This window comes from Gossypium hirsutum, chromosome A08 (assembly GCF_007990345.1).
Source record: "Gossypium hirsutum isolate 1008001.06 chromosome A08, Gossypium_hirsutum_v2.1, whole genome shotgun sequence".
In the NCBI taxonomy this organism is placed as follows: Eukaryota; Viridiplantae; Streptophyta; class Magnoliopsida; order Malvales; family Malvaceae; genus Gossypium; species Gossypium hirsutum.
The window spans coordinates 119,056,426-119,080,914 of NC_053431.1; the positions used below are offsets into that span (position 1 = coordinate 119,056,426).

A 24,489-nucleotide genomic window follows, 5' to 3' on the forward strand; every position below is an offset into this window, starting at 1 on the left:
CTTGCACATTTTTTTTTGTTCATTTTAATACTTGAACTTAATAATTATATCTATTTTGGTACTTGAACTTGAATTCAAGTCAATATTTGATGATATGATCAATATTTTTAGAACATGATTGAATTGGTTGGTCAGACTGATTGGATTGAGAATTGACTAATATACTAGTCCAAACAAAGGAGTTGAAACGATTGAATAAAAAATTACTCGAAATTGATAACAATCGAAAATTGGGACAAAAACCAATAGTTGAATAGGTTGAACAAATTTAATATATATTTTTTTACATTTTAAAGTTTTTTGTTATAAAATTTCAATTATTGTTAGTCTAGTAGTTTAATTGAGCAAACTAATTAAATCCAGAACTAGTGGTCTCACTGGTTCAAGCATTGATTTGATTATTAGAACATTATATGTGAAACTCTAAAATTTATCATGTCATCATCTGAAATTTTATATAATTTTTTTTAATATTTAAGTTATGATATGACATAATCTCTGAGTGTTACATTATTAAAATTTTATATTTTTCAAGTTTAAAAATCAAAATGGACCTAATTATCAAGTTAAAATGCCAAAGTTGAGTAAAAAATATATAAGTATCAAAATGAATTTAGCTGTCAAGTTTAGGGGCCAAAAATTATTGTAAGGCCCAAATTTTGCCCGGGGCCCAATAAAACCAAACCTAATTTCAACCTTAGCCCGAGCCCAAATAAAAAAAATCCAAAAAAATAATAAAACAGTCCAATTAATAATACATGGCCCAAATTAAAACCCCCATCAGCCCACAACCTAAACTAACCCTACCAGCCCACAATCTCAAAAATTTTCAGCAGACTACAAACTCAACCCCCACGTCAGCACTCTAGACAGGATCCCCGTATACCCCGCTCCATGTTTTCGCCCATGTTTCTTCAACACCTGCAATTGGAGCAAAGAAATAGGTAGAAAATGTATGGTTTTTGGCTATAAAGCCTTCAATTTTTCATAGTAAAGGGGGGATCCAAAAATTGTATCACTCGCGTATTTTTCAAGGAATCAAACAAAAAACACACAGAAAGTTGATCTCCGATTTTGTTCTCTTTATTTTCGTTTTTCGTTTTCTTGCTTCTTTAATATTTCTTTTATTTTTTATACAAATCTATTAAACAAAGATACAAAAAAGAAAAAAATAAAAGGAAAGAGGAAGGATTCTCACCAAATCCGGCCCCGTCGCCGCGTTATCGGAGCCTTCCCCTCCGTTCGGCGTGGTTGAGTCTAAAAAGGGGGTTGAACCCTTGTCTTTTCGTTTTTGGAGCTAGCCTCCAACAAGTAAAAAATGGGAGAGCTAAAGGAGCCCATTTTGGTGTATCGTCGGCCACCGAGTGCGGTGGTGGCACGACGGTTGAAGGGCGGCAATGATGGGTTTCTTTGAAACCCTAGCAGAAAATAAAAGAGAAGGGAAAGGGGGAGAGAGCAGGGAAGCTCTCTGTTCTTTTTGTTTAAAGTTGGGGGAAGCTGGTAATGGAATAATAAAATAAAAAATAAAAAAGGGGAAAGTTGGTAATGGAATAAAAAAAAAGGAAAGTTTTTTTTTTGGTTTAAATGATTATGATGGTGGAGTGGGGTGTGCATTATCCCTAAATGAAAGATTTGCTAGATTAGTCATTCTCCTTTGCAACTCTATTCGACCAGGCCCCATTTTCTGTTTTTTTTTGTTTTTTTTTAATTTAGCTCTTAGATTTCGTTTGGGTTACATCTGGGTCCTTCGAAACACTGCACATAAAAGGCTAGGAATATTTTCCAGATAGTCCCTCGTTGTTTTAGCGTGATTCATTTCGATCCTTGATGGCCTTCTTTTCATTATTTACAATATGAGTCCCTCTTCCCTTACATGTATCTCATTTTAGCTCAAATTCTAACTTTTTAATTTACCCCTTAAAGTTCATTGCTTTTTTATTTTCGGTTCCTTGACTATTTAATCTTGTTTATTTTTCATTTTTTATTATTTTCAATATTCTGGTCTTATTTTTATTTTCTTTAGTATTTTATTTACTTGCTCTTTTTAAATTCAACCCCTTATATTTTATTTTATTTTTATATTTATTAATTTACCTATATTTTACGCCTTAGACTTCATTTTTTTATGTTAATTCAAATTCTTTTAGTTTCCATTTTTGTTTTTTCTTTATTTTTATTTCACCATTGTTTTGTACTATTCTTTTGCCTTTATTTTTACATTCATGGCTTATTACAAGTGCTCATTGTATTATTACTATTAATATCCTTATCACGTTGTCCTTTTTGCTCCATCAATATTATTTGTTATTTTTGTCTTATTTGTTCTATTTATTTTATTTTCTGTTTATAATTTCAAACTAAATTGTTTTATTTATTATCTTGTTCATCTACTTATTTCTTTATTCCTTTAACTTTTTATACTAAAAAGTTCATTTATTTATGTTTTTTAGATGCTCTTCGATTTTACTATTATTATTATTATTCCTAATATATAATTCATGTATACACATTTAAATATTATATCATACCCCATATTACGCATACATATTAACATTATACCGTATATGTATTTTTATAAATATTATATTTATATATTTTTTATATATTATATATTGTGTACATGCTTCGAGTATTATCATGTGTTCATTTTGATATATGTATATATCTATGTAATATCATTAATATCTTTTTTATTATTTTTTTAGCATGTATATACTATGTAAATATTTTAAAGATTGCATTTTATTATGTATATATTTTTTAATACGGGTACATTTTTATATTACGTGTATATATCTTTTAATATTGCATTTTTATTGTTATGCATATACCTTAATACTACATCATTTATACATTATTATTTCTCATACTATCTTATGTTCATGTTTTTTTTTTTTAACTATGCCATGTATATACAAGTACTATATATCTATTTATATAGTTATTAATAGTTGTTTTTTTATAATTATTTCTAATATGTATGTATTGTGTATTTACCTCTAATACTCTATATATTGTATATTCTTACCATTATCTTTGCTATATTTATTATTATTATTAATCTTTATTATTTGACATATTATTGTTATCACTTTTTTCTTTCTTACTATCATTGCATTATTATTATTATTATTATTATTATTATTATTATTGTTATTATTATTATTTTTATCATTGTTTGTGTTATTTATTTATTTACGTATATATCATTTACTTAAGTTTTTATTTTACTTTTCGTTATATTTGATCTGTGATTATTTCGCGTGTTAGCTAATTTTTGTTATTCTCGTCTCTTATTTTATTTTATATTAATGCATCTATTATGCTCATGTATATTATCCCGTTTTTTATTTTATTTTGATTTACAAATATCACTTTATGATTTCTAATTCTCTAAATCTAATTCAAGTTAAATTAGTGTATTCCAAGCCGGTTTATAATTATTCGTTTAAAAATTCTTTAAAACGGAGACGATGTTCGATGTTTAGCAATTCGGGGAATCGTGCCCTATCGTGCTGGGTTGCAATTTCTTGTTTGCCCAAAATAATCGGATGTCTTTTTAGAATTTCGTTCATGTTTTCTAAAAAAATTTTAAAACGAAGGAAATGTTCGACGTTCGACAATTCGGGGAATCGTGCCCTACCGTGCTAAGTTGCAATTTCTCGTTTGTGCAAAATAATCGAATATCCCTTTGGAATTTCATTTACGTTTTCCAAAGCGAGACAATGTTCGACGTTTGGAAATTCGAAGAACCGTGCTCTACCGTGTTGGGTTTCGATGCTCTCGTTGGACTAAATAATTGGGCATCCTTTTGCAGTTTTCAACATATAAATTTTTGAAGTCAAAATTCATCATGTTTTCGAGGGCTTAAAGGATCATGTCCTATTGTGCTGGATGTGATGCTATATTCCTCTTAGGCAAGAGAATTTTGATGACTAACTTGAGTTACTCAAATGTTATCAAAAAGGAATCACATTTCAAAAATATTTTTTAAAGGTTAGACATAAGGACAGTACTTAATCGATTTGGTACCAATTTTAGACGTAATGAGGGTGCTAATCCTTCCTCACACGTAACCGACTCCCGAACCTTTTTCTCAAAATTTCATAGACTAAAATCATTGTTTTAGTAAACCAAAATGTTTTATTAAAACAACCTAAATTTTTAGGTGATCCGATACACCTAAACAAGAAAAGATTGGTGGCGACTCCATTTTCGCTTTCCGAAAAGTCGATCCATTATTTTTAAATCGAAATAAAAAAATGGTTTCGACAATTATATTATTCCTTTATTTTCATATATTCTTCTCATGCAAAAACTATGCTTGAAATTATTACATATTCATATTTAGTGTCAATATTTGATGCCCTCATGGCGAAGACAATTAGCTTCCAAAAGAAATGATAAATTTGTCGATTAGACCCTTTAAATTTTAGAAAATTTTAAGTTAACATAATAGTAAAATTGTACTTTATTTCTTAATAATTTTATGAATCATCTTTCATCTCTTTAAAATAATTTTTTGACTTTGCTCTTGGAGTAAAAAAAAAAACAATTCCGTAAACAAGGTGTCTTATTTAGAAAAAAAAAACTTAAATTTTATTATTTTATTACATTTTAAACTAGTATGTGTTACGACTATACCTTGCTAATGGTATTTTCAAACTTTACTAAAAATGTATAAAATATTTTTTTAATTTTAAAATATTAACAATTCATATAAATATAAACATTACAAATTACATGTTCTATACATTTTTTACATATCCTATTAAAATTATCAATTATAATCACTATATAAAATTAAAAAAAATTGGATTGGGTATCAGTTAGGGTATCAATCTGGAGAATGATATTAAATTGATTGGATAAAAAATTGAATTTTAATATTTTTATCAAATCGATCAAATTGAGAACCAATGATAAGACCAGTTTGACCACTCTAATTCTTAAAATATTAATTTCTTAAAAATAACATAACTCTACTTATGGAATTAAAAGTTTTTAGCGAGTACAAAAAAGCTTAATACTTTTTATGAGAGTTAATATTTATTACACTAATAATATATTTGTTTATTCCAAAAATCGTCTTAAAAAAATTGCCACATGTATTTTTTAATTGTTTTTTAATATTTTATTATATTTCAGAATATTTTTTAATGCCCAGGGACATAACTAGGGGAGTTTGGTAAGGGCCCTTACTTCTTAAATTGGAAATTTTTAAAATTTTAAATTAATAAAAATAAAATTACACTTTATTCTCTAAAAATAATAAAAAATTAATTTTATCTTTTAAAAAATTATAAAAATATAGATTATTAAAATGATAAAATTATATTTTTACTATTGTAAAAATTATAATTTAATTTTTAGCTTTAAAAGAATCCTCTAGCTTCACCGTATTTACTTGCTTGTGAAGTTTAAAAACTAGTAGCAAATATTTTTTTTATAAATATATTTTATTTTATTTTTTGATTTCTGAGTAATTTACGCATATTATTATAGAAATTAAAAATGAATAAATGAATAAGCCTTAATTAATTAATTAATTGGGGAAATTAAAAAAAGAAAGGCTGCAGAGAAGAAAGATATATATGGCGAGAAAAAGGCGCGAAGTGACCGTCCAAAAAAACACCAGAGAAAAAGAGAGAGAGGGAGAGAAAAAAAAAAAGAGAGTCGTTTTTGAGAGATGATGATGATCATCATTTTCTTTTTCCTAACCGAAATCTCCTCTGTTTTAGGGTTAAAAAATACCAAGTTCACATTTCCTTCGAAAAAACAAACGACTGCAAATTTGAAAATTAAGCCGACCAAAGGAAAACAGAAGAAAAGAGAAAAGTATAGATTAATCGCGAATTTCGTTATGCTATTTGGATCGATGCGTTAATTGAAATTCATTTGATTTCTTTTTGTAATTATTTCATTCTCCAAATTTTGATTTGATTTGCTTTGGATTTGATTTTTTTATTTTTTTTAAAACTTTTTTGGTGTGGAGTTGGATTGGGGGGAATAATCGGAGGTGGAATAATTGTAGACGTGATTTCTGGAACGTAATGATCTGGTGTTTACAGCGGCGTAGGATGAGAGGAGGGAGGCGCGATCGTAAATGATTCAAGGATCGGAAAGGAAAACGATGAAATGGGCATCATTGCTTAAGGACATCAAGGAAAAGGTCGGTTTACCTCCTCAATCTTCTACTGCTGCTTCCATTGCTACCACAGTTGCTGCTTCTTCTTCTTCGTCTTCTTCTCCTCCTTCCAATCATGATGCCAATGCTTTCTCAACTCATTACGACTTTGCTTATTCCTCTTCTTCCAGGTTTGATTTATTATTTTCATCTTTTTGAATAATTTATATTGTTTTTTTTATCTGTTTTCATTTTCATCAGCTAATGATGATTAACTTATGAGGTGAACTGGTAGAATCATAGTGGTTTGCTTTACTTATTTTCATTTTAAAAAAGAAATTCTGTTTGCTTTACTTGCCGTTGACTGCCTTTAACGTTTATCTCCAATTTATTTCGGGCAATTAGAAGTATGATTTCAGTTATGGCGTGTGCTTTATTAATTTATTTAGTTTCTGATAAAGTAAGCCTAGGCTCCGATGAGATTTTCTTGTATTTTGTTGCTTTTTCTACAAGGAAGAAGATTTAAAGATATAAATTTTGTTGGAAGAGTTTTTTTGGTACTGTTAGATGTATTATTATGCATGGAGGAACCTAATTTTAAGGTGCTAATGTGTAGTCTTGTGGTATCTAAGTATTGCTGATTGTAGGCTAGTACTGTATCTGTTAGGGCAACTATTACTCCATTAATAAAGTTGGTGATCGAGCTAACTCATGCAAGTTCTGGTAGCTCTGATTAGCTGCTTCTCCTAAAAGATCAAAAGAGACAAAAACATATGATGAAGCAGAAAGGAAAAATAGGAAAAAGATGAGCTAGAAATGATCTTATTGAAGTTCTCGGAGCTACATACGATGTGTTCTATTAGAAAAATGAATAGCTAGGTGTATTTTAACTGAGGATTGGACCAAGCTTGTGTTGAAGGTCTTATTAATGTAATTGGAGGAGCTATAGGAATTTAGCTGGCAATTATAGAATATAGGATGAGTGCCTGAATAGGATAAATGCCACCTCTCTATTTACTAGTTGGGGGATTTTCTTTCTCGTCTTTTTTTCTATTCTCAGGAATCTGAAGTTTTGTTGTGCCTTTGCTAAAGGTTCACTTACTCCTGAAGTCCATTCGTAAACTCCATTCCCTGGCATTTTGAGAAGAGTTGACACTTCTGGTGTGGGATTTAAATGATAGGTGATTTTGAAATTAGTCTTAGGTGTGAGCTTGCATTTACATTTTGGAGCAGTGTGGATGTTTGGTTTGTCAATGCATGGATGTTTTATTTACTGAAATTTTAAGTTTAAGCAGTAATAAAACAGAATGTTAATATCATCTATCACAGGGATCAAAGATGTTGGGATGCTCTTTAGTCACAAAAAAGGTCCTGCAATTTGTCCTTTCTCTCTCTCTAAAAAAATTGTTTTGCTTTAGAATCTATTTATAACGGAGCAAGATCCTTTTTTGTGCTACTGCATCCTGTTCTCTTTAAAATTGGGAGTTTAATAGTTTACTGGTAATATGCCTTTTTGTTAGTCCATTATACCAATTTGTAGTGTACGAGATTATGTAAAATATTTGGTGTTCAAGATTTGGTTTAACTTTCAATTGTTGGGCTACTTTTTCTTTTGTTTTTCTAGTTGTGCAACATCTAATCATATAATAATACTTGTAAATTCCCCTCTATCTGATTGTGATTTAAGTGGATACATTTGTTTCTTATGTTTTATCGTGTCTATTTATTTAATTACATTTTTAAATTAAAAAACTGTGATAATGTATCTTCTTTTTCGGATTCCACTTCTTTTGTTCTATGGATGCAACATTCCTTCCAAAGTGACATTACCTTTTTTCCCCCTTGTTACAGCAGAGACAAACATGAATTGGAATTGGACTTTAATAGATTTTGGGAAGAGTTCTGCTCATCCAATTCTGAAAAGGTTCATTCTCCTTGATATTCTAATTCCTAGCAGTCTTTTATGTACCATTACAAATTCCCTTATGTTTGTATTGTCTTTGCAGGAGAAAGAAATGGCCTTGAGTTTGACTGTAGATGCCTTTTGTAGATTAGTCAAGCTGCACGCTAACGTAGCTCAATTAGTCACCCAGTATGAATGCTCATTGTCCTGTCTATTCTCTTATATCACATGGTTTATTTTGATAAAGTAGTTGTCAACAATTCTTGCTGTTTTCTGATCATCGAGCAAAACTTTCCCTTTCACATTCACATTGTTAAGCACTGTTGCCACAGTTGCTTTGTTCTCTCCAGTGCTCATCAACTTGTTTGAGTTATTAAGAAACTCCACTTCAGTACCATTATAACCTTACATGTTCCATCATAAACTATTTTGATGTGGAGATAGCCATACTCGACAAAGCTTGGGCATCTAAATTCATGCTCCTGTTATTTATGTTGCATCGCATCTTCTGATATTTGGTCATACTTTTTTGATTCGTTCTTGTTGTGACTTGATCTGGTTGCAGTTAGAATAGTTTTGTTTTTCTATTATCTTACTTGATTTATGCTGGCTTTTATTATTAGCTAAGATCCATTCTAGGGAATATAGTAGAACATTTGATTATCCAAACTATATAGACGGTGGCCTTTTAGTCGATACAGTTTTCTCCTTCCAAAAACTTATCCAAACTATATAGACGGTGGCCTTTTAGTCGATACAGTTTTCTCCTTCCGAAAACTTACTTCTCATCAAGATTTTTGTAATTAAAGTTAGTTCTTTGTAAGTGAAGTTTTCATTTGCTTCAGCTTCAGATCCCATAAAGAAATCATCAATTAATGATTTTCTTTGTATCATTTGAATAATATAATGAATAATATTAATCAATTTTGCATTTCTACTTAGTAAATAGTTTGATTATTTCTGTATGTGCTGTTTTCCTGGTTAGTTATTAGCCCTGTACTGCACATCTCTAGTAGTATGAATTGATTGTCTGTATTCTTAATTCAAATAGTACTGAGCTTTCTGACTTTCTCCAACTGTGAGCATGTTGACCGACATTTAGAGGTTTAATTCATTACAGGTTAGTAGAAACACATATCTTCTCCTTCGTTGTGGGAAGAGCATTTGTAACGAATGTTGAAAAGTTAAAACTTAGCAGCAAAATAAGATCTTTGGATGTATCAAAAGTAATACAGTTTTTCTCTGAAGTCACCAAGGTTTGGCTCAGGGATCTAAGTGCTTTATATCTCAATGTATATTATCCATATTGTTTTCCGGGTTTCTCTTTTGCAATTAGCTATTGTACTCTGATTTGCAGGATGGCAGCAGCACCGGATCAAATTTGTTGACCGCTGTTGAAGTCCTTGTGTCTGGGGTATATTTCATTCATCTTTAATAACATAATATGATACTGTAGTTGGAACCTTGTCATTAAATTTATTGCTTGTGAGAAGCTTATGTCATTTCCACCTGAAGATAGGTAGTCCAACCTCTAATGATTATTGAATTATGTTGTAAAATAACTAACCTATACACTTTGATCTTTTGAAGTAATGTGATTGATATGGATGAGTGTTTGTTATAATTTTGCACCACACTTGATATCCCAAATTCTGTTCTTTTTTATATTTAAACTGTTAATTGTTGTTATCATTTCTGTTGTTTGCAGCCTTTTGATAAACAAGCTCTCCTTGATTCTGGGATATTTTGCTGTCTCGTTCAAATTCTGAATGCACTTTTGAGTCTTGATGAGGCTAATCAGAAGCCAAAAATTACTGATTCTGAGGAATCATTGCCAGCTGAAAAGGATTCAGTTGCTGATGGACAAGCCTGCCGACTTGAGGTGGTTTTTGTATGAATATCTACAGCAGTATCTGTTCACAAGTTGAATATTCTGAACAGAGGTGACTTGGATAATGTCTTTTGGATTGACTGTAAACTTATTGCTATTCATTCAGGTAGAAGGAAGCATTGTGCATATTATGAAAGCATTAGCAGGTCATCCTTCAGCAGCACAGAGTTTAATTGAGGACGATTCTCTGATGTTGCTGTTTCAGACTGTTGCCAATGGATCTTTAACTGCTTTCTCAAGGTATAAGGAAGGTTTTGTTTCAGTGCACGTCATACAACTTCATAGACATGCTATGCAGGTAAGCTATTGTGTTTTAATATAAATGTTCATAACCATAAAGAGGTCCTTACTAGCTTCATTTGCCAAATTTTAACTGTTATAATTTGCTTGTCCCATCAGATCCTTGGACTGCTTTTGGTCAATGATAATGGAGGCACGGCCCAATACATACACAAACATCAACTGGTATGCCTTTGTGGAAAATTTTAAAAGCATATCTGAAGAACATAGGTTGCTTGCTGCATGCTGTGTCTTTTCTTTCTTCTTCTTTAACAATAGTCTCCTCTGCTTTAGAGAATCTTTAGTTATTGGATCACGTTCTTGTCTGTACATTTAAGGCTTGTTTACAGTTGATTATGGGTGAAACAGTGATGAATTATACAGGCAGCAAGATATGAACTATTCACCAACTTGGGTATTTACTAGAGCAATTTAGGCAAAAAATTGGAAAGCAGTGAATTCCATGATTTAAGTGAGGGTAGAATCTCTGTATTGACTAAGAGTGGAATCGTTGAGGCGACTTTTTTTGGGAGTTACTGCAGGATGCTTCCTTAAGTCTCTTTGTCTGGGCATCAACTAAAGTGCAGTGGCAATGGTCAACCCATTTAACAGGCTTCTTCACTGTTTTAGAGTTTTAAGTTTTTTGTTAGTTGGAATAACTGTATCTAAGACATTGATTTATCAGACAGAAAGATCTTGGTAAGCAAAGAGCAATGTTGATTTGTGTCTAGTCACATTATCTTTGATGTTAGTCCATCTAAAGACAAAAACTTAAGGAAGCCAGAAGGATTTAAACCTTCACTACCTGTTTAAATTTATCTTTTTTCGTAAGATCATACAGTTAGAGTGCTATTTCTTCCTCTTATTCTACTTACTTTCTGAATCTTCAGTACATAATTTCAATATATTGTTGATTGCTTACATTACATGTCATTCTCTTATTGCCCACTTTTTGTTTAATTGCTGCATCTTGTTGTATAACTTCTATTAAATATTATTATGAAGGATTTTTTTATTGTAATGTCTTATATGATGGTTTTGAGAATAGTTCATCCTGTACCTGTGCTCTGCATTTTAACTAAGCAGAATAGTAAAGCTTTTGCTAAGATGCAGTGGGTGACTTGTGAGACTTTGAGATATTTGTTTTTGACAAGCCTTAATGCAGTCTGTTATGTGTCTTCTCTCTCTCTCTGTTTCGCTTTCTGCATTATGTGGATTCCTTTTTTATGACTATAGACAGAAACAGTTCACATTCATCTCACCTGGGTTAGGGCCACCGTAATAATGTAATCTTAGGATTTTAGACACTAGCGAAGGCATGTCATTGGAAGCCTTATTTTTACCTTTGATTTGTGATGACATCTCTTATTCTCACAATGCAACCAAGTTTAACTGTTAACTTTGTTTTGTCTTGTTCTGTTTCTTTCAGCAATCTTCTTATTTATATTTTTCTCAGCTATGTATTTGTTCTATTACTCGTTTCCTTTTCATTATTAAATATTTCCTATATACACTACACATCCTTTTGTGCAGATAAGGGTTCTTCTAATTGCTGTCAAAGATTTTAATCCAGATTGTGGGGACCCTGCCTACACTGTTGGCATTGTGGACTTGTTACTTGAATGTGTGGAGTTGTCATATAGACCAGGTAATTGGTTCGTGATTTTCCCTAGTTGATTTCTTTAAGAAGAGTATGATTACAGATTTTGTTTATGTATCATAAAGTTCTTTGGTCTTGGCTCTTCTGTTTAATGATTCTTATTCGAGATTTTACTTTGTCATGAGTTATTGTTGATATCATGCAACTTTGATTTGTAGAGGCTGGTGATCTCAGTCTTAGGGAAGATATACATAATGCCCATGGTTATCACTTCCTTGTTCAGTTTGCTTTAGTTCTTTCCTCCATCCCACAGAATCAAGGCATTGAATCTATTTATTTGAAGCACCAGGCTGACAAAGATAGTGGTTCAAATAGTGCTCAAGTTTTTGAGGACACAGCAGAAAAGGATTCCATAGGAAAGGAGGACTCTTCTTCTGAAAATGTCTCACCCACTTTGAGTAGGCTACTTGATATTCTTGTTAACCTAGCTCAAACAGGTCCTCCTGATGAAAAAAAATCCAAATACTCTCACACCAAAGCCGGTGGCTATGACAGAACCCGAACTCTATCTACAGACAGTCTTGGTGATGAAATTTGGGAACAGGGAAATACTAAAGTTAAAGACCTTGAAGCTGTCCAGATGTTGCAAGATATTTTTCTCAAGGCAGAGAGCAGGGATCTGCAGGCAGAAGTATTAAACAGAATGTTTAAAATATTTTCAAGTCATCTTGAAAACTATAAGTTGTGTCAGCAAGTGAGGACTGTTCCTCTCTTGATCTTAAACATGGCTGGATTTTCTTCATCATTGCAAGAGAGAATCTTGAAAATTCTTGAATATGCTGTGACCGTAGTGAATTTTGTTCCTGAACAGGAACTGCTGTCTCTATGTTGCTTATTACAGCAACCAATTACATCAGAGTTAAAGCTCACCATCCTTTCTTTTTTTGTAAAGCTCCTCTCCTTTGACCAACTATACAAGAAAGTCCTTAGAGAAGTAGGTGTGCTGGAAGTCTTGTTGGATGGTTTGAAGCAACATAAGTTTCTTTTAGGACAAAACCAACATGATGGTAATGCCTATCAGTTGGAGGAAAAATTCAGCTCTAGCAGCTTGAAGAAGCACTTCGACAGTGAGGGTCTTATTGTTACTTCGCCCAAGTTTGTGGAATCTGGTTCAGGGAAGTTTCCTATTTTTGAAGCTGAGGATACAATCGCAATTGCATGGGACTGTATGGTTTCCTTAGTGAAGGATGCTGAAGCTAGCCAAGCTTCATTCCGATCTGCCAATGGTCTGACCACTGTTCTCCCCTTCCTGGTGTCCAATGTTCATCGTGCTGGGGTCCTTCGGACATTGTCATGTTTGATCACTGAAGATAATGTGCAGGTTTGTTAAGATGCATGTTTTTCTGTTTGATAAATCTAAATTTTGATAGATTTTACATGCAAGAATGTTGTTTCTCCCCTGTTTGCCTTTTCTCCCCTACCATTATGAGAATTCGTGATCTTCACTTCCAGTGGTGTAATGCTAAATGTCCTTTTTCCCTTGCATGCTTTTGTGCATGAGTGAACTGCCTGTACAGCTGTTAACACCAACCGGATACTCTTTCCTTTCCAGGGTCATCCTGAAGAATTAGGAGCCATTATTGAAGTTCTAAAGAGTGGAACAGTTACAAGTTTTTCAGGACATCAATACAAGCTTCAAAGTGATGCGAAATGTGATACAATGGGAGCATTGTGGCGCATTCTAGGAGTAAATAGTAAAGCTCAGAGAGTCTTTGGTGAAGCCAGTGGGTTTTCTCTTCTGCTGACCACCCTCCACAGTTTTCAGGGTCATGAAGGACGCTCAGAAGAATCTTCTTTGTTAGATCACATCAAAGTGTTCAAATATTTATTGCGCCTTATGACAGCTGCAGTGTGTGGTAATGCCATTAACAGAACAAAGTTGCATGCTATCATATCATCACAAACCTTTAATGATCTTCTCTCCGAGTCTCAGTTGCTGTGTGTGGATTATGAGAAGCAAGTGATTCAGCTTTTATTGGAACTTGCTCTTGAAATTCTCCTTCCACCTTTTGTAACACCGGAGAGTGCCACATCAGCAGATATGGCTGAAAATAAGTTCACTAGTTTTTTGGTTAATCCTGATAAGGAACGAGTACACAATGCTGGTGCCATTAGAGCTCTGATCCGTTCATTGTTGCTTTTTACTCCTAAGGTGCAGTTAGAAGTGCTGAATTTTATTGAGCAGCTTGCTCGTTCTGGCCCCTTCAATCTGGAAAATCTCACCTCTGTAGGTGAGATGGAATCTTCTATTGCCTTTATAGTCTTGATTACTAGACATTAGCTTCTTACTATTTGCTTTTCCAATGTATTTAGGTTCTGTGGAACTTTTACTGGAGACAATTCACCCCTTCCTTTCGGGCTCCTCACTCTTACTGTCTTGTGCTTTGAAGATAGTTGAGGTTCTAGGGGCATATAGGTAGGCTTTGTGTTCATGCCTAGGAATCATTATATTTACTCAAATTATTTGATTTTTCTGTCTTCTGTTATTTCTCAAATGAGGCTTGTATTTCTGGTAATAGATTGTCTGCATCAGAACTCCGAACACTTTTAAGATATATTCTACAAACGAGGTTGATGAAATCCGGTCATACAGTTGTTGATACGATGGATAGGTTAATTCTCATGGAAGATATGGTTTTGGAAAATGTTTCTTTGGCTCCATTTGTTGAAATGGAGATGAGCAAGGTTGGGCATGGTTCGTTTCAGGTGTCTCTGGGAGAAAGATCTTGGCCGCCTGCTGCTGGTTATTCGTTTGTCTGTTGGTTTCAGTTTAAAAACTTCTTTAAAACACAAGCAAAAGAAACTGAGCCTGCCAAATCAGGTATTCCTAAGAAGAAAACTGGCTTAAATGGGCAGCATCATGATCAGCATGTTCTCTGGATATTTTCTGTTGATGCAGTTGATGATGACAGCACTTTCTATGCTGAACTTTATCTTCAAGAGGATGGTGTTCTTACCCTTGCTACTAGCAACTCTTGCTCCTTATCATTTTCCAGATTAGAACTGGAGGAAGGCCAGTGGCATCATCTTGCTATTGTTCATAGCAAACCAAATGCTCTTGCTGGATTATTCCAAGCTAGTGTTGCTTATGTTTATCTTGATGGGAAGCTAATGCAAACGGGAAAATTGGGATATTCACCCTCTCCCATGGGAAAACCTTTGCAGGTAAATATTGGGACTCCAGTTACGTCTGCAAGGGTTAGAGACTTGACATGGAGACTCCGTTCTTGCTATCTTTTTGAGGAAGTGCTCACGCCAGGTTGTATATGTTTCATGTACATCCTTGGTAGGGGGTATAGAGGGCTTTTCCAAGACGCAGATCTTCTTCGTTTTGTCCCCTACCAGGCTTGTGGGGGTGGTAGCATGGCTATCTTAGACTCCTTAGACGCTGACTTGTCTGTACCTCCTGGAACACAGAAGCTTGACAGTGCAAGTAAGCAGGGAGACCCTAAGGCAGATGGAAGTGGAATTGTTTGGGATTTGGATAGATTAGGAAACCTTTCATTCCAGATCTCAGGTAAAAAGCTCATATTTGCATTTGATGGAACTTGTACAGAGGCTGTTCGAGCATCTGGGTCATCTTACATGCTGAATCTGGTTGATCCCCTGTCAGCTGCTGCTTCTCCCATTGGAGGTGAGTGCCAATTTCTCACTTTACATGTAATCGTAGTGAAAATTAGTTATCTTAATTACTCCTTTTTGCTGTCTATGCAGGTATACCACGGTTTGGACGACTTCATGGGGATATCTATATCTGTAGGCAATTTGTTATCGGTGATACTATCCGCTCTGTTGGTGGGATGTCTGTCATTTTGGCCCTTGTTGAGGCAGCTGAGACTAGGGATATGCTCCATATGGCCTTGTCCCTTCTTTCCTGTGCACTTCATCACAACCCTCAAAACATAAAAGAGATGCAAACAAACAGAGGATACCATTTGCTAGCTCTATTTCTGCGTCAAAGGATGTCATTATTTGATATGCAGTGTCTTGATATATTTTTACAGATAGCTGCATGTGAAGCTTCATTTTCCGAACCAAGTAAATTGGAATGTATTCAAACTTTTGCATTACCTACTGACTCAATTCATGAAACTAGCTTTGAGGATCTTAATCTTTCAAAGTTCCGTGATAAAACATCTTCAGGTGGAAATCAATTTGACATGGATGATTTTTCTTCCCTGAAGGATTCGTTCAGTCATACTTCAGAGCTAGAAAATGCTGATCTGCCAGCTGAAACTTCAAACTGCATTGTCTTGTCAAATGCAAATATGGTAGAACATGTTTTGCTGGACTGGACACTGTGGGTAACTTCCCCAGTTCCCATTCAAATTGCACTGTTAAATTTTCTAGAGCAACTTGTGTCTGTTCATTGGTATAGGAATCACAACCTTACAGTTCTTCGTCAAATCAACCTTGTTCAACATTTGTTGGTGACTTTGCAGCGCGGTGATGTTGAAGTTCCTGTTTTGGAAAAATTAGTTGCAGTCCTTGGGGTTATATTGGAAGATGGGTTCCTGGCATCTGAACTTGAAAACGTGATTAGGTTTGTTATTATGTCATTTGATCCACCTGAGATGAAACCACATCATCAAATAATGCGTGAGCCCATGGGAAAGCATGTTATAGTTAGGAATTTGCTTCTGGAGATGCTTGTGGATCTTCAAGTTACCATCAAATCAGAAGAAATGCTTGAACAGTGGCATAGAATTGTTTCTTCTAAATTATTGACTTATCTTCTTGATGATGCTGTTCATCCTACTAGTATGAGATGGATCATGACTCTCCTTGGTGTACGTCTGGCTTCTTCTCCCACTTTTGCTCTTAAATTTCGCACTAGTGGAGGTTATCAAGGCCTTATGCGTGTGCTTCCTAGTTTTTATGATTCTCCTGATATATATTATATCTTATTCTGCCTCATATTTGGGAAGCCAGTTTATCCAAGATTGCCAGAAGTTCGTATGCTGGACTTCCATGCACTCATGCCAAGTGATGGGGGTCATGTGGAGTTGAAATTTATAGAACTATTGGAATCTATAATTGCTATGGCAAAATCCACCTTTGATAGGCTGAGCATGCAGTCAATAATTGCTTGCCAAACAGGAAATTTTTTCCAACTTGCGGCAGAACTGGAGGAAAATGCAGACATGACTGCGGAGCTTCAGGGCGAAGCTCTCATGCACAAGACATATGCTGCACGCCTAATGGGTGGGGATGCATCTGCTCCTGCTGCTACAACTGCAGTTCTGAGATTCTTGGTTGATTTGGCAAAGATGTGTCCTGCTTTTTCAGCTGTTTGCAGACGGACAGAATTTCTAGAATGTTGTGTTGACCTCTATTTTTCTTGTGTTAGGTTTGTCTTGAGATACATTCTCATTATATGCTTCTAATTTTCTACAATTTTATTCACATTAATTGTATATCTCATTATAATGCTATATGTTCTCTAATATGACTTATAATTAATATTGTTCTGTTTGTATTTTGGCTTGCAGGTCTGGTCACACAGTGAAGATAGCAAGAGAGCGTTCAAAAGAGACAGAAGAGAAGAATTTGAATGATTGTGATGATGCTAGTTCGCAAAATGCGCCCTCTAGATTCCCTGTGGAGCAGGAACAGTCTGACAAAACTTCTATTAGTGCTGGAAGCTTCCCTCAAGCTTCAACTTCTAAAGATAAGCTTGTCTCTTCAAATTCCAGTGCCGAAGATAAAGAAGAGATGAAACCTAATACATCCCAAGAGGAATCGAAGAAATCATTGCGGGAAGATGTCCAAGTTACTCAGAGCAAAGATGGTGATAGTGTCAATCAGGTTACTGGCTCAAGCACAAATGAGTTCACCTGCCATAATACCGACAATCTGGCTATTCAACCACCAGATTCACAGAGTTCTGTAGCTCTTGCTAGTCCAGATTCTTGTATTTGCTCTGAGAAATTAAATTCCAAAAGCCCCCTCGCTCCTCCATCTCCCATTATTGCTTTGACTTCATGGTTAAGTTCAACTTCAAACCATAATGAATCCAAAAATCCCATGGAGCCTTCTATGTCTACAAGTGTTGATCAATCCTCTGACTTGAAGTCTGGTTCTCCAGGATCAACAACTACAAATACTGCCTTTCCAGTTATTCCAAAGCTTCTTCTGGAAATGGATGATTCTGGCTATGGTGGTGGCCCTTGTTCAGCTGGGGCAGCTGCTATGTTGGATTTTATAGCTGAAGTACTGGCTAACCTTTTAACAGAGCAAATAAAAGCAGCACAATTTGTGGAGAGCATCTTGGAAATGGTTCCACTATATGTTGAAGCTGAATCTATGATGGTTTTTCAAGGTTTATTTCTAAGCAGACTAATGAACTTCATTGAAAGGCGTCTCTTGCATGACGATGAAGAAGAAGAGAAAAAGTTAGATAAGACCAAATGGTCTTCAAACTTAGATGCATTATGCTGGATGATTGTTGATCGTGTTTACATGGGCGCTTTCCCTCAACCTGCTGGTGTATTGAAAACTCTAGAATTCTTGTTATCAATGTTGCAACTAGCAAACAAAGATGGTCGAATTGAAGATGCAGCTCCTACTGGAAAGAGTCTTTTGTCTATTACAAGAGGTAGCAGACAACTTGAGGCTTACGTACATTCAGTTCTTAAGAATACAAATAGGATGATACTGTACTGCTTCCTACCATCATTCCTGATTAGCATAGGGGAAGAAGATCTCGTTTCCTCCTTCGATCTACTAACAGAACCTACTCAAAGATCACTCACAAACTCTTCACAAGATGATCCAGGAACTGATATCAGCAAGGTTTTGCAGTTGTTAGTTGCTCACCGACAAATAATATTCTGTCCAACCAATCTTGATATTGATCTAAATTGCTGTCTTTGTGTAAATTTAATTTATCTTATTCGTGACCAAAGGCGAAATGTACAGAACCTGGCAATTGATGTTGTCAAGTATTTACTGGTTCATAGAAAATCTTCTCTGGAAGACCTGCTTGTCTCTAAACCTAACAAAGGACAGCGCCTAGATGTACTGCATGGTGGTTTTGACAAATTGTTGACTGGAAACTTATCTTCTTTCTTTGATTGGCTTCGGACATCTGAAGAGATGATAAATAAAGTACTGGAGCAATGTGCAGCCATAATGTGGGAGCAGTATGTTTCTGGCTCAGCAAAATTTCCTGGAGTAAGAATTAAAGGTATGGAGGGCCGTCGTAAGAGGGAAATGGGAAGAAGATCACGAGATACTTCAAAGTTTGAACAAAAACACTGGGAGCAAGCGACTGAAAGGAGATATGCAGTGGAGGGGCTTCGTGATACAATGTCTACCGAGTTGAGAGTTGTCCGTCAGGATAAGTATGGGTGGGTTCTCCATGCTGAAAGCGAATGGCAAACCCATCTCCAACAACTTGTACATGAACGAGGAATATTCCCAATCCGTAAACCCTCTGCTTCTAAAGATCCTGAATGGCAACTTTGCCCCATTGAGGGTCCATACAGGATGCGCAAAAAGCTTGAGTGCTGTAAATTAAGAATTAACAGTATCCAAAATGTTCTTGATGGGCAGTTGGAATTAAGTGAGACGGAGCTTTCCAAGGTAAAAAATGAGGATGGTCCAGATGTTTCTGATTCTGGTTCCAAAGCTATTTTCAATCTTTTGAATGAAATTGAACTATATGATGAATCATTGTATAAAGGATCAGATGACGTGAAGGATGTAACTTCTGTTAAAAATGGCTGGAATGATGACAAAGCTAGCAGTGTAACTGAAGCTAGTCTTCACTCAGCCCTTGAGTATTGTGCAAAATCTAGTGCAGTTTCTGTTCCTATGTCGGAAAGCATACCAGGAAGATCTGAAGTTGAATTTCCTGGGCTGTCACCTTCTGTTAGGATTGATGAAATCAAAATTACTGGGGATAAATTAGATAAGGCGCTGCAAAATGATAGTGAATATTTAATCAGACCTTATTTAGAACAACAGGAAAAGATTCGATTCAGATATAACTGTGAGCGAGTAGTTGGTCTGGACAAACATGATGGTATATTTCTGATAGGGGAACTTTGTTTATATGTAATAGAGAACTTTTACATTGATGATACTGGCTGCATATGTGAGAAGGAATGTGAAGATGAGCTCTCTGTAATTGATCAGGCATTGGGTGTTAAGAAGGATGTTACTGGCAGTATGGACTGCCTATCAAAAGCAACTTCATCCTGGGGCACAACACCAAAGGCATTGATAGGGGGAAGAGCCTGGGCCTACAATGGTGGTGCATGGGGAAAGGAGAAAGTGGTTGCCAGTGGTAATTTACCTCACCCTTGGCGTATGTGGAAGCTTGATAGCATTCATGAGATTTTAAAGCGTGATTACCAGCTACGTCCTGTTGCTGTTGAGTTGTTTAGCATGGACGGATATAATGATCTCCTAGTGTTTCACAAAAGAGAAAGAGATGAAGTATACAAAAATTTGGTTGCCGTGAATCTGCCAAGGAACAGCATGTATGTAATCTAGCACTCATCTACTTTTAGTTCTGTTTTTAAGGTAGCTTTATGGTGTGGTATTAGCTACTTCTTGAAAATGAAGGGCGATATAAAGGTACAGAAAAGGCTGTATCCACTAGCCTCATCTATCTTTGCCAATGACAACTGTGCCTTGCTGTGCTTATGCTTCATTATTTTAAGTGCTTGTCTTTCTTCCTTTACCTTCTGAATCTTGAAAAAGATTGTTTACTTTGTAGTTCTTTTCCTTGCATCAGGTTGGACACAACAATTTCAGGATCAACAAAACAGGAAATCAATGAGGGTGGTCGTCTCTTTAAAATAACAGCTAAATCTTTCTCAAAGAGATGGCAAAGTGGAGAAATCAGCAATTTCCAGTACCTCATGCATCTCAATACCTTGGCAGGACGTGGATATAGTGATCTTACTCAATACCCAGTCTTCCCATGGGTTCTTGCTAATTATGAGAGTGAAAATCTGGACTTGTCAGATCCCAAAACCTTCCGCAAACTTGAAAAACCAATGGGCTGTCAGACACCAGAAGGAGAAGAGGAATTTAAGACCAGGTCAATCCCAATATTTATTCAAGATCATACTATTATATGAATGATCATATTGATGCATTTGTGCTACTTTCTTTAACATGGTCTTTAAAATGCATGTATTAGGTTGTGTATCTATGCTATGCTTTACCATTGCCATTCTCTTTTATTTTTCAGATATGAGAGCTGGGATGACCCAGAGGTCCCAAAATTTCATTATGGTTCTCACTATTCTAGTGCTGGCATTGTTCTTTTTTATCTCCTTCGCTTGCCACCATTCAGTGCGGAAAACCAGAAGCTACAGGGTGGCCAGTTCGATCATGCTGATCGTCTTTTCAGTAGCATAAGAGACACTTGGTTGAGTGCTGCAGGGAAGGGTAACACATCAGATGTGAAAGAACTGATCCCAGAATTCTTCTACATGCCTGAGTTTTTGGAAAATCGCTTCAGTCTTGACTTGGGTGAGAAACAGTCAGGGGAAAAGGTCTGTCTTGGTTAAAAAAATTTTAAGTTGTATAGTATGATCTATAAATTCTTCTTTGTAATTTGCCAAATTTTGTGGTTCGTTAAGACTTACAAACTTCTCATTTTCTCTTGTTTCATATTTCCCTAGGTTGGTGACGTTCACCTTCCTCCTTGGGCTAAAGGAAGTGCTAGGGAGTTCATTCGGATGCATAGAGAGGCCTTAGAATCCGATTTTGTTTCGGAAAATCTTCACCATTGGATAGACCTCATTTTTGGATATAAACAAAGGGGGAAGGTAGGTACTGGCATTCTCTTGAAGCACATTTTCAACACTCAAAAACACATTACTTGAGAAAGATGTTGAAAATTCTTAAGTTTTCCGTATATTGTTGTTACAATTGACAGGCTGCTGAAAAAGCTGCTAATGTTTTCTACCACTACACATATGAAGGGAGTGTGGATATAGATGCAGTTACAGATCCTTCAATGAAAGCTTCCATTCTAGCTCAGATCAATCATTTTGGACAGACACCTAAGCAACTATTCCTGAAACCGCACGTGAAAAGGCGGTCTGATAGAAAGCTTCCTCCTCATCCACTGAAGAATTCAACTCTTCTTGTTCCACACGAAATACGGAAAAGCTCTTATTCCATTACTCAGATCGTCACTTTCCAAGAGAAAATTCTTATTGGCAAGGCAAACACTAAGCTTAAACCTCGAATGTATGCCAAATATGTCGCATGGGGTTTCCCTGATCTCAGCTTGAGATTTTTGAGTTTTGACCAAGATCGACTCCTTTCAACACATGAGAATCTTCATTTAGGAAACCAAACTCAGTGTGCTGGTTTTAGCCATGATGGTCACATTTTGGTCACTGGCGCTGAGGATGGTCTAGTTTATGTTTGGAAAATCAGCGAGGAGCATCCGCGTGCCTCCAATCGTTTGATGTTAGAGAAAGTGCTTTGTGCTCACAGATCCAAAATCACATGTCTTCATGTCAATCAGCCTTATATGTTGATCGTGAGCGGATCAGATGACTGCACTGTTATCATATGGGACCTCAGCTCCTTAAGATTCGTTAGGCAACTTCCCGAATTCCCAACATCAGTTTCTGCAGTCTATGTGAATGATTTAACTGGTGAAATTATGACTGCTGCTGGAACTCTGTTTGCTGTTTGGAGCATCAATGGATGCTGTCTAGCAGTAATTAGCACATCCCAGGTGCCATCTGATTATATAATCTCTGTGACAAGTTCAACCTTCTCTGATTGGCTGGACACAAACTGGTATGTAACAGGTCACCACGATGGGGCTGTTAAGGTTTGGCATATGGTTCACTGTACTGACATAGAGACGATAAGTAATTCAACTAGCGTTGGAACCACAGGAGGGTTGCCTTTGGACGAGTCACCAGAATACAGATTGCTCCTCCACAAGGTATTGACGTTTCATAAGCACCCTGTTACTTCGCTTTTCTTAACTACTGATTTGAAGCAGTTGCTGAGTGGTGATTCTGGTGGCCATTTGCTGTCGTGGACGTTACCGCCCTGAAAGATCTTGCAAATCAGGTGTGCTAATTTAAAATAAAATAAAATAAAACACTATTGAATGATTTTGGTAAAGTACTATGGTGGCTCTATTCTAAAAATCAGATTGCATTTTGCCCCCTTTACTAAAAAAGGGGCAAATTAGTCCTTGTACATTAAATTAAATAGCAAATTGATCCTTTTTATTAAAAACTCTAGCCATTTATAAAAACTGACATGGCTAACAAATTAACTCGACAACCACGTGTACCTCATATTGAGGTATATGGATTAGTTTTTAATAATAGAAATAGATGAAAATTTTAATAAAAGGAATAATTTGCTTTTTTATCTAATGTGTAGGGACTAATTTACCAATTTATTGAGTAGAAGGAACAAAATGTAATTCAACTCTTAGTATAAAAGACTTCCATGATACTTTTACCGACGATTTCATCTACAGTATCAGTTCCTAATTTTATGTTTGTGTTAAAAACACCTTATCTTTTAACAGATTCCGATTTTTTGTAATAGAAATACAGATTCTCTCTTCATGATAGCATGAAAAGCCAAAAAGCAAAGACAACAAAAGCAGCTTGGATAGACTTTATAGGGATTATAAAGGTAAAATCTCTTGAAACCTTCCCATATTTACAAGCATTGAGGCTTTTTTTATTACAATGCATTTGCATGGTGGCTTCAACTCTCTCCATTTTGGATGTGGGAATGACAAGCTATACGTTTTTCTCGCATGTTTTTTTTAAAAGTGGAGGATATATGGCTTTTGAAAAACATAGCCTCTACTGGGTTTGGCATGTACATAGAGATGGATTTTGCTAACTGTTTGTAATCAAGTTGTATAGCTGAAAAAGAAAAAGTGCATCGCACCCAAAATCATTTTTGCTAATGAGTGTTCTAATAGCTTTTTTTTAAAAGTTAACTAATTAGGTTTATAATAATACCACTAAATTAAATGAAACTTTTTTATAACTATTCAGCATGTATAACATTTCAGTGAAAGTTTAACTGCCTAACTATTTGATTGGTTTCTCAATTATGGAAATTAAATTAAATTAATCTTTCTACCATTAAATGAATCAGCTTATTTTTGTAAAAAAAATTTATTTATTTTCCAAAATTATTATTTTGAAAAATTTTATGCTTTTGTAAATGAGATATTTTATTGAGTTTTGAACTACAAATGAAAAACATCATATCATTTTTTAATAACTCTATTATAATTTGGCTTTATTTGTTTAATGATTCATAGATTATATTGATCTATTTAATAGTAGAGGGTCTAATTTGATCCAATCCGCATGTTCTTCACTAAAATTTAACAGTATTAAAAACCTAAATTTCTAGAGCTAATTTCTCATGGCATATGCTATTGCAAAATACAGTATAATTATTTCTAGCCCAAAATGTTCTAAATTTTTTACAAAAATCATGAGACTTTAGTTTTATAAAATAAAAATTCATGTTTTCGACGTACGGACCATTATTTTGTAAGAAAATAAAAACTAAAGCGCAAAAGACATCCATAACAATGGTCACTAATATGCCTGCAAAGCTCAAGTGCTTAGAAAATTATTATGTATTTGTGA

At 34.9% G+C, this 24,489-nt stretch overlaps 1 protein-coding gene and 1 long non-coding RNA gene across 8 annotated transcripts; one reads left to right on the plus strand and one right to left on the minus strand.

The window, feature by feature from the left end:
• Window positions 1–580: 580 nt before the first annotated feature.
• On the minus strand, window positions 581–1,552 carry LOC107936489 (uncharacterized). The gene is made up of 2 exons (XR_001694409.2): window positions 1,199–1,552; window positions 581–921 (listed from the first exon to the last, which is right to left on the minus strand). It is a non-coding gene; the product is annotated as an uncharacterized lncRNA (long non-coding RNA).
• Window positions 1,553–5,638: 4,086 nt separating this feature from the next.
• LOC107936502 (protein SPIRRIG) lies at window positions 5,639–23,789 on the plus strand. 7 transcript variants are annotated; one of them, XM_016869240.2, is made up of 21 exons: window positions 5,639–6,318; window positions 7,979–8,051; window positions 8,134–8,219; window positions 9,151–9,286; window positions 9,388–9,444; window positions 9,739–9,912; window positions 10,028–10,219; window positions 10,321–10,386; window positions 11,734–11,848; window positions 12,019–13,181; window positions 13,413–14,091; window positions 14,174–14,276; window positions 14,380–15,494; window positions 15,575–17,210; window positions 17,353–20,349; window positions 20,607–20,915; window positions 21,069–21,375; window positions 21,505–21,651; window positions 21,762–22,793; window positions 22,854–22,924; window positions 23,417–23,789. In XM_016869240.2, the coding sequence occupies exons 1-20, from the start codon at window positions 6,107–6,109 to the stop codon at window positions 22,905–22,907; spliced, it is 10,653 nt and encodes a 3,550-aa protein (XP_016724729.2). In that variant the 5' UTR covers window positions 5,639–6,106; the 3' UTR covers window positions 22,908–22,924; window positions 23,417–23,789. The 7 variants fall into 7 exon arrangements, with proteins under 7 accessions (XP_016724729.2, XP_040930888.1, XP_040930887.1 ...); XM_041074954.1 differs by having other exon boundaries at window positions 23,425–23,789; XM_041074953.1 differs by having other exon boundaries at window positions 21,762–22,924; window positions 23,397–23,789.
• Window positions 23,790–24,489: the final 700 nt, after the last annotated feature.

Excerpts from the sequence above, each read along its gene's own strand:
- LOC107936502 (XM_041074953.1), top strand. The coding sequence starts at position 6,107 with ATGATTCAAGGATCGGAAAGGAAAACGATGAAATGGGCATCATTGCTT. Across the intron at positions 13,182-13,412 it reads TCACTGAAGATAATGTGCAG|GGTCATCCTGAAGAATTAGG; the intron begins GTTTGTTAAGAT and ends TTTCCTTTCCAG. Across the intron at positions 14,277-14,379 it reads GAGGTTCTAGGGGCATATAG|ATTGTCTGCATCAGAACTCC; the intron begins GTAGGCTTTGTG and ends TTCTGGTAATAG.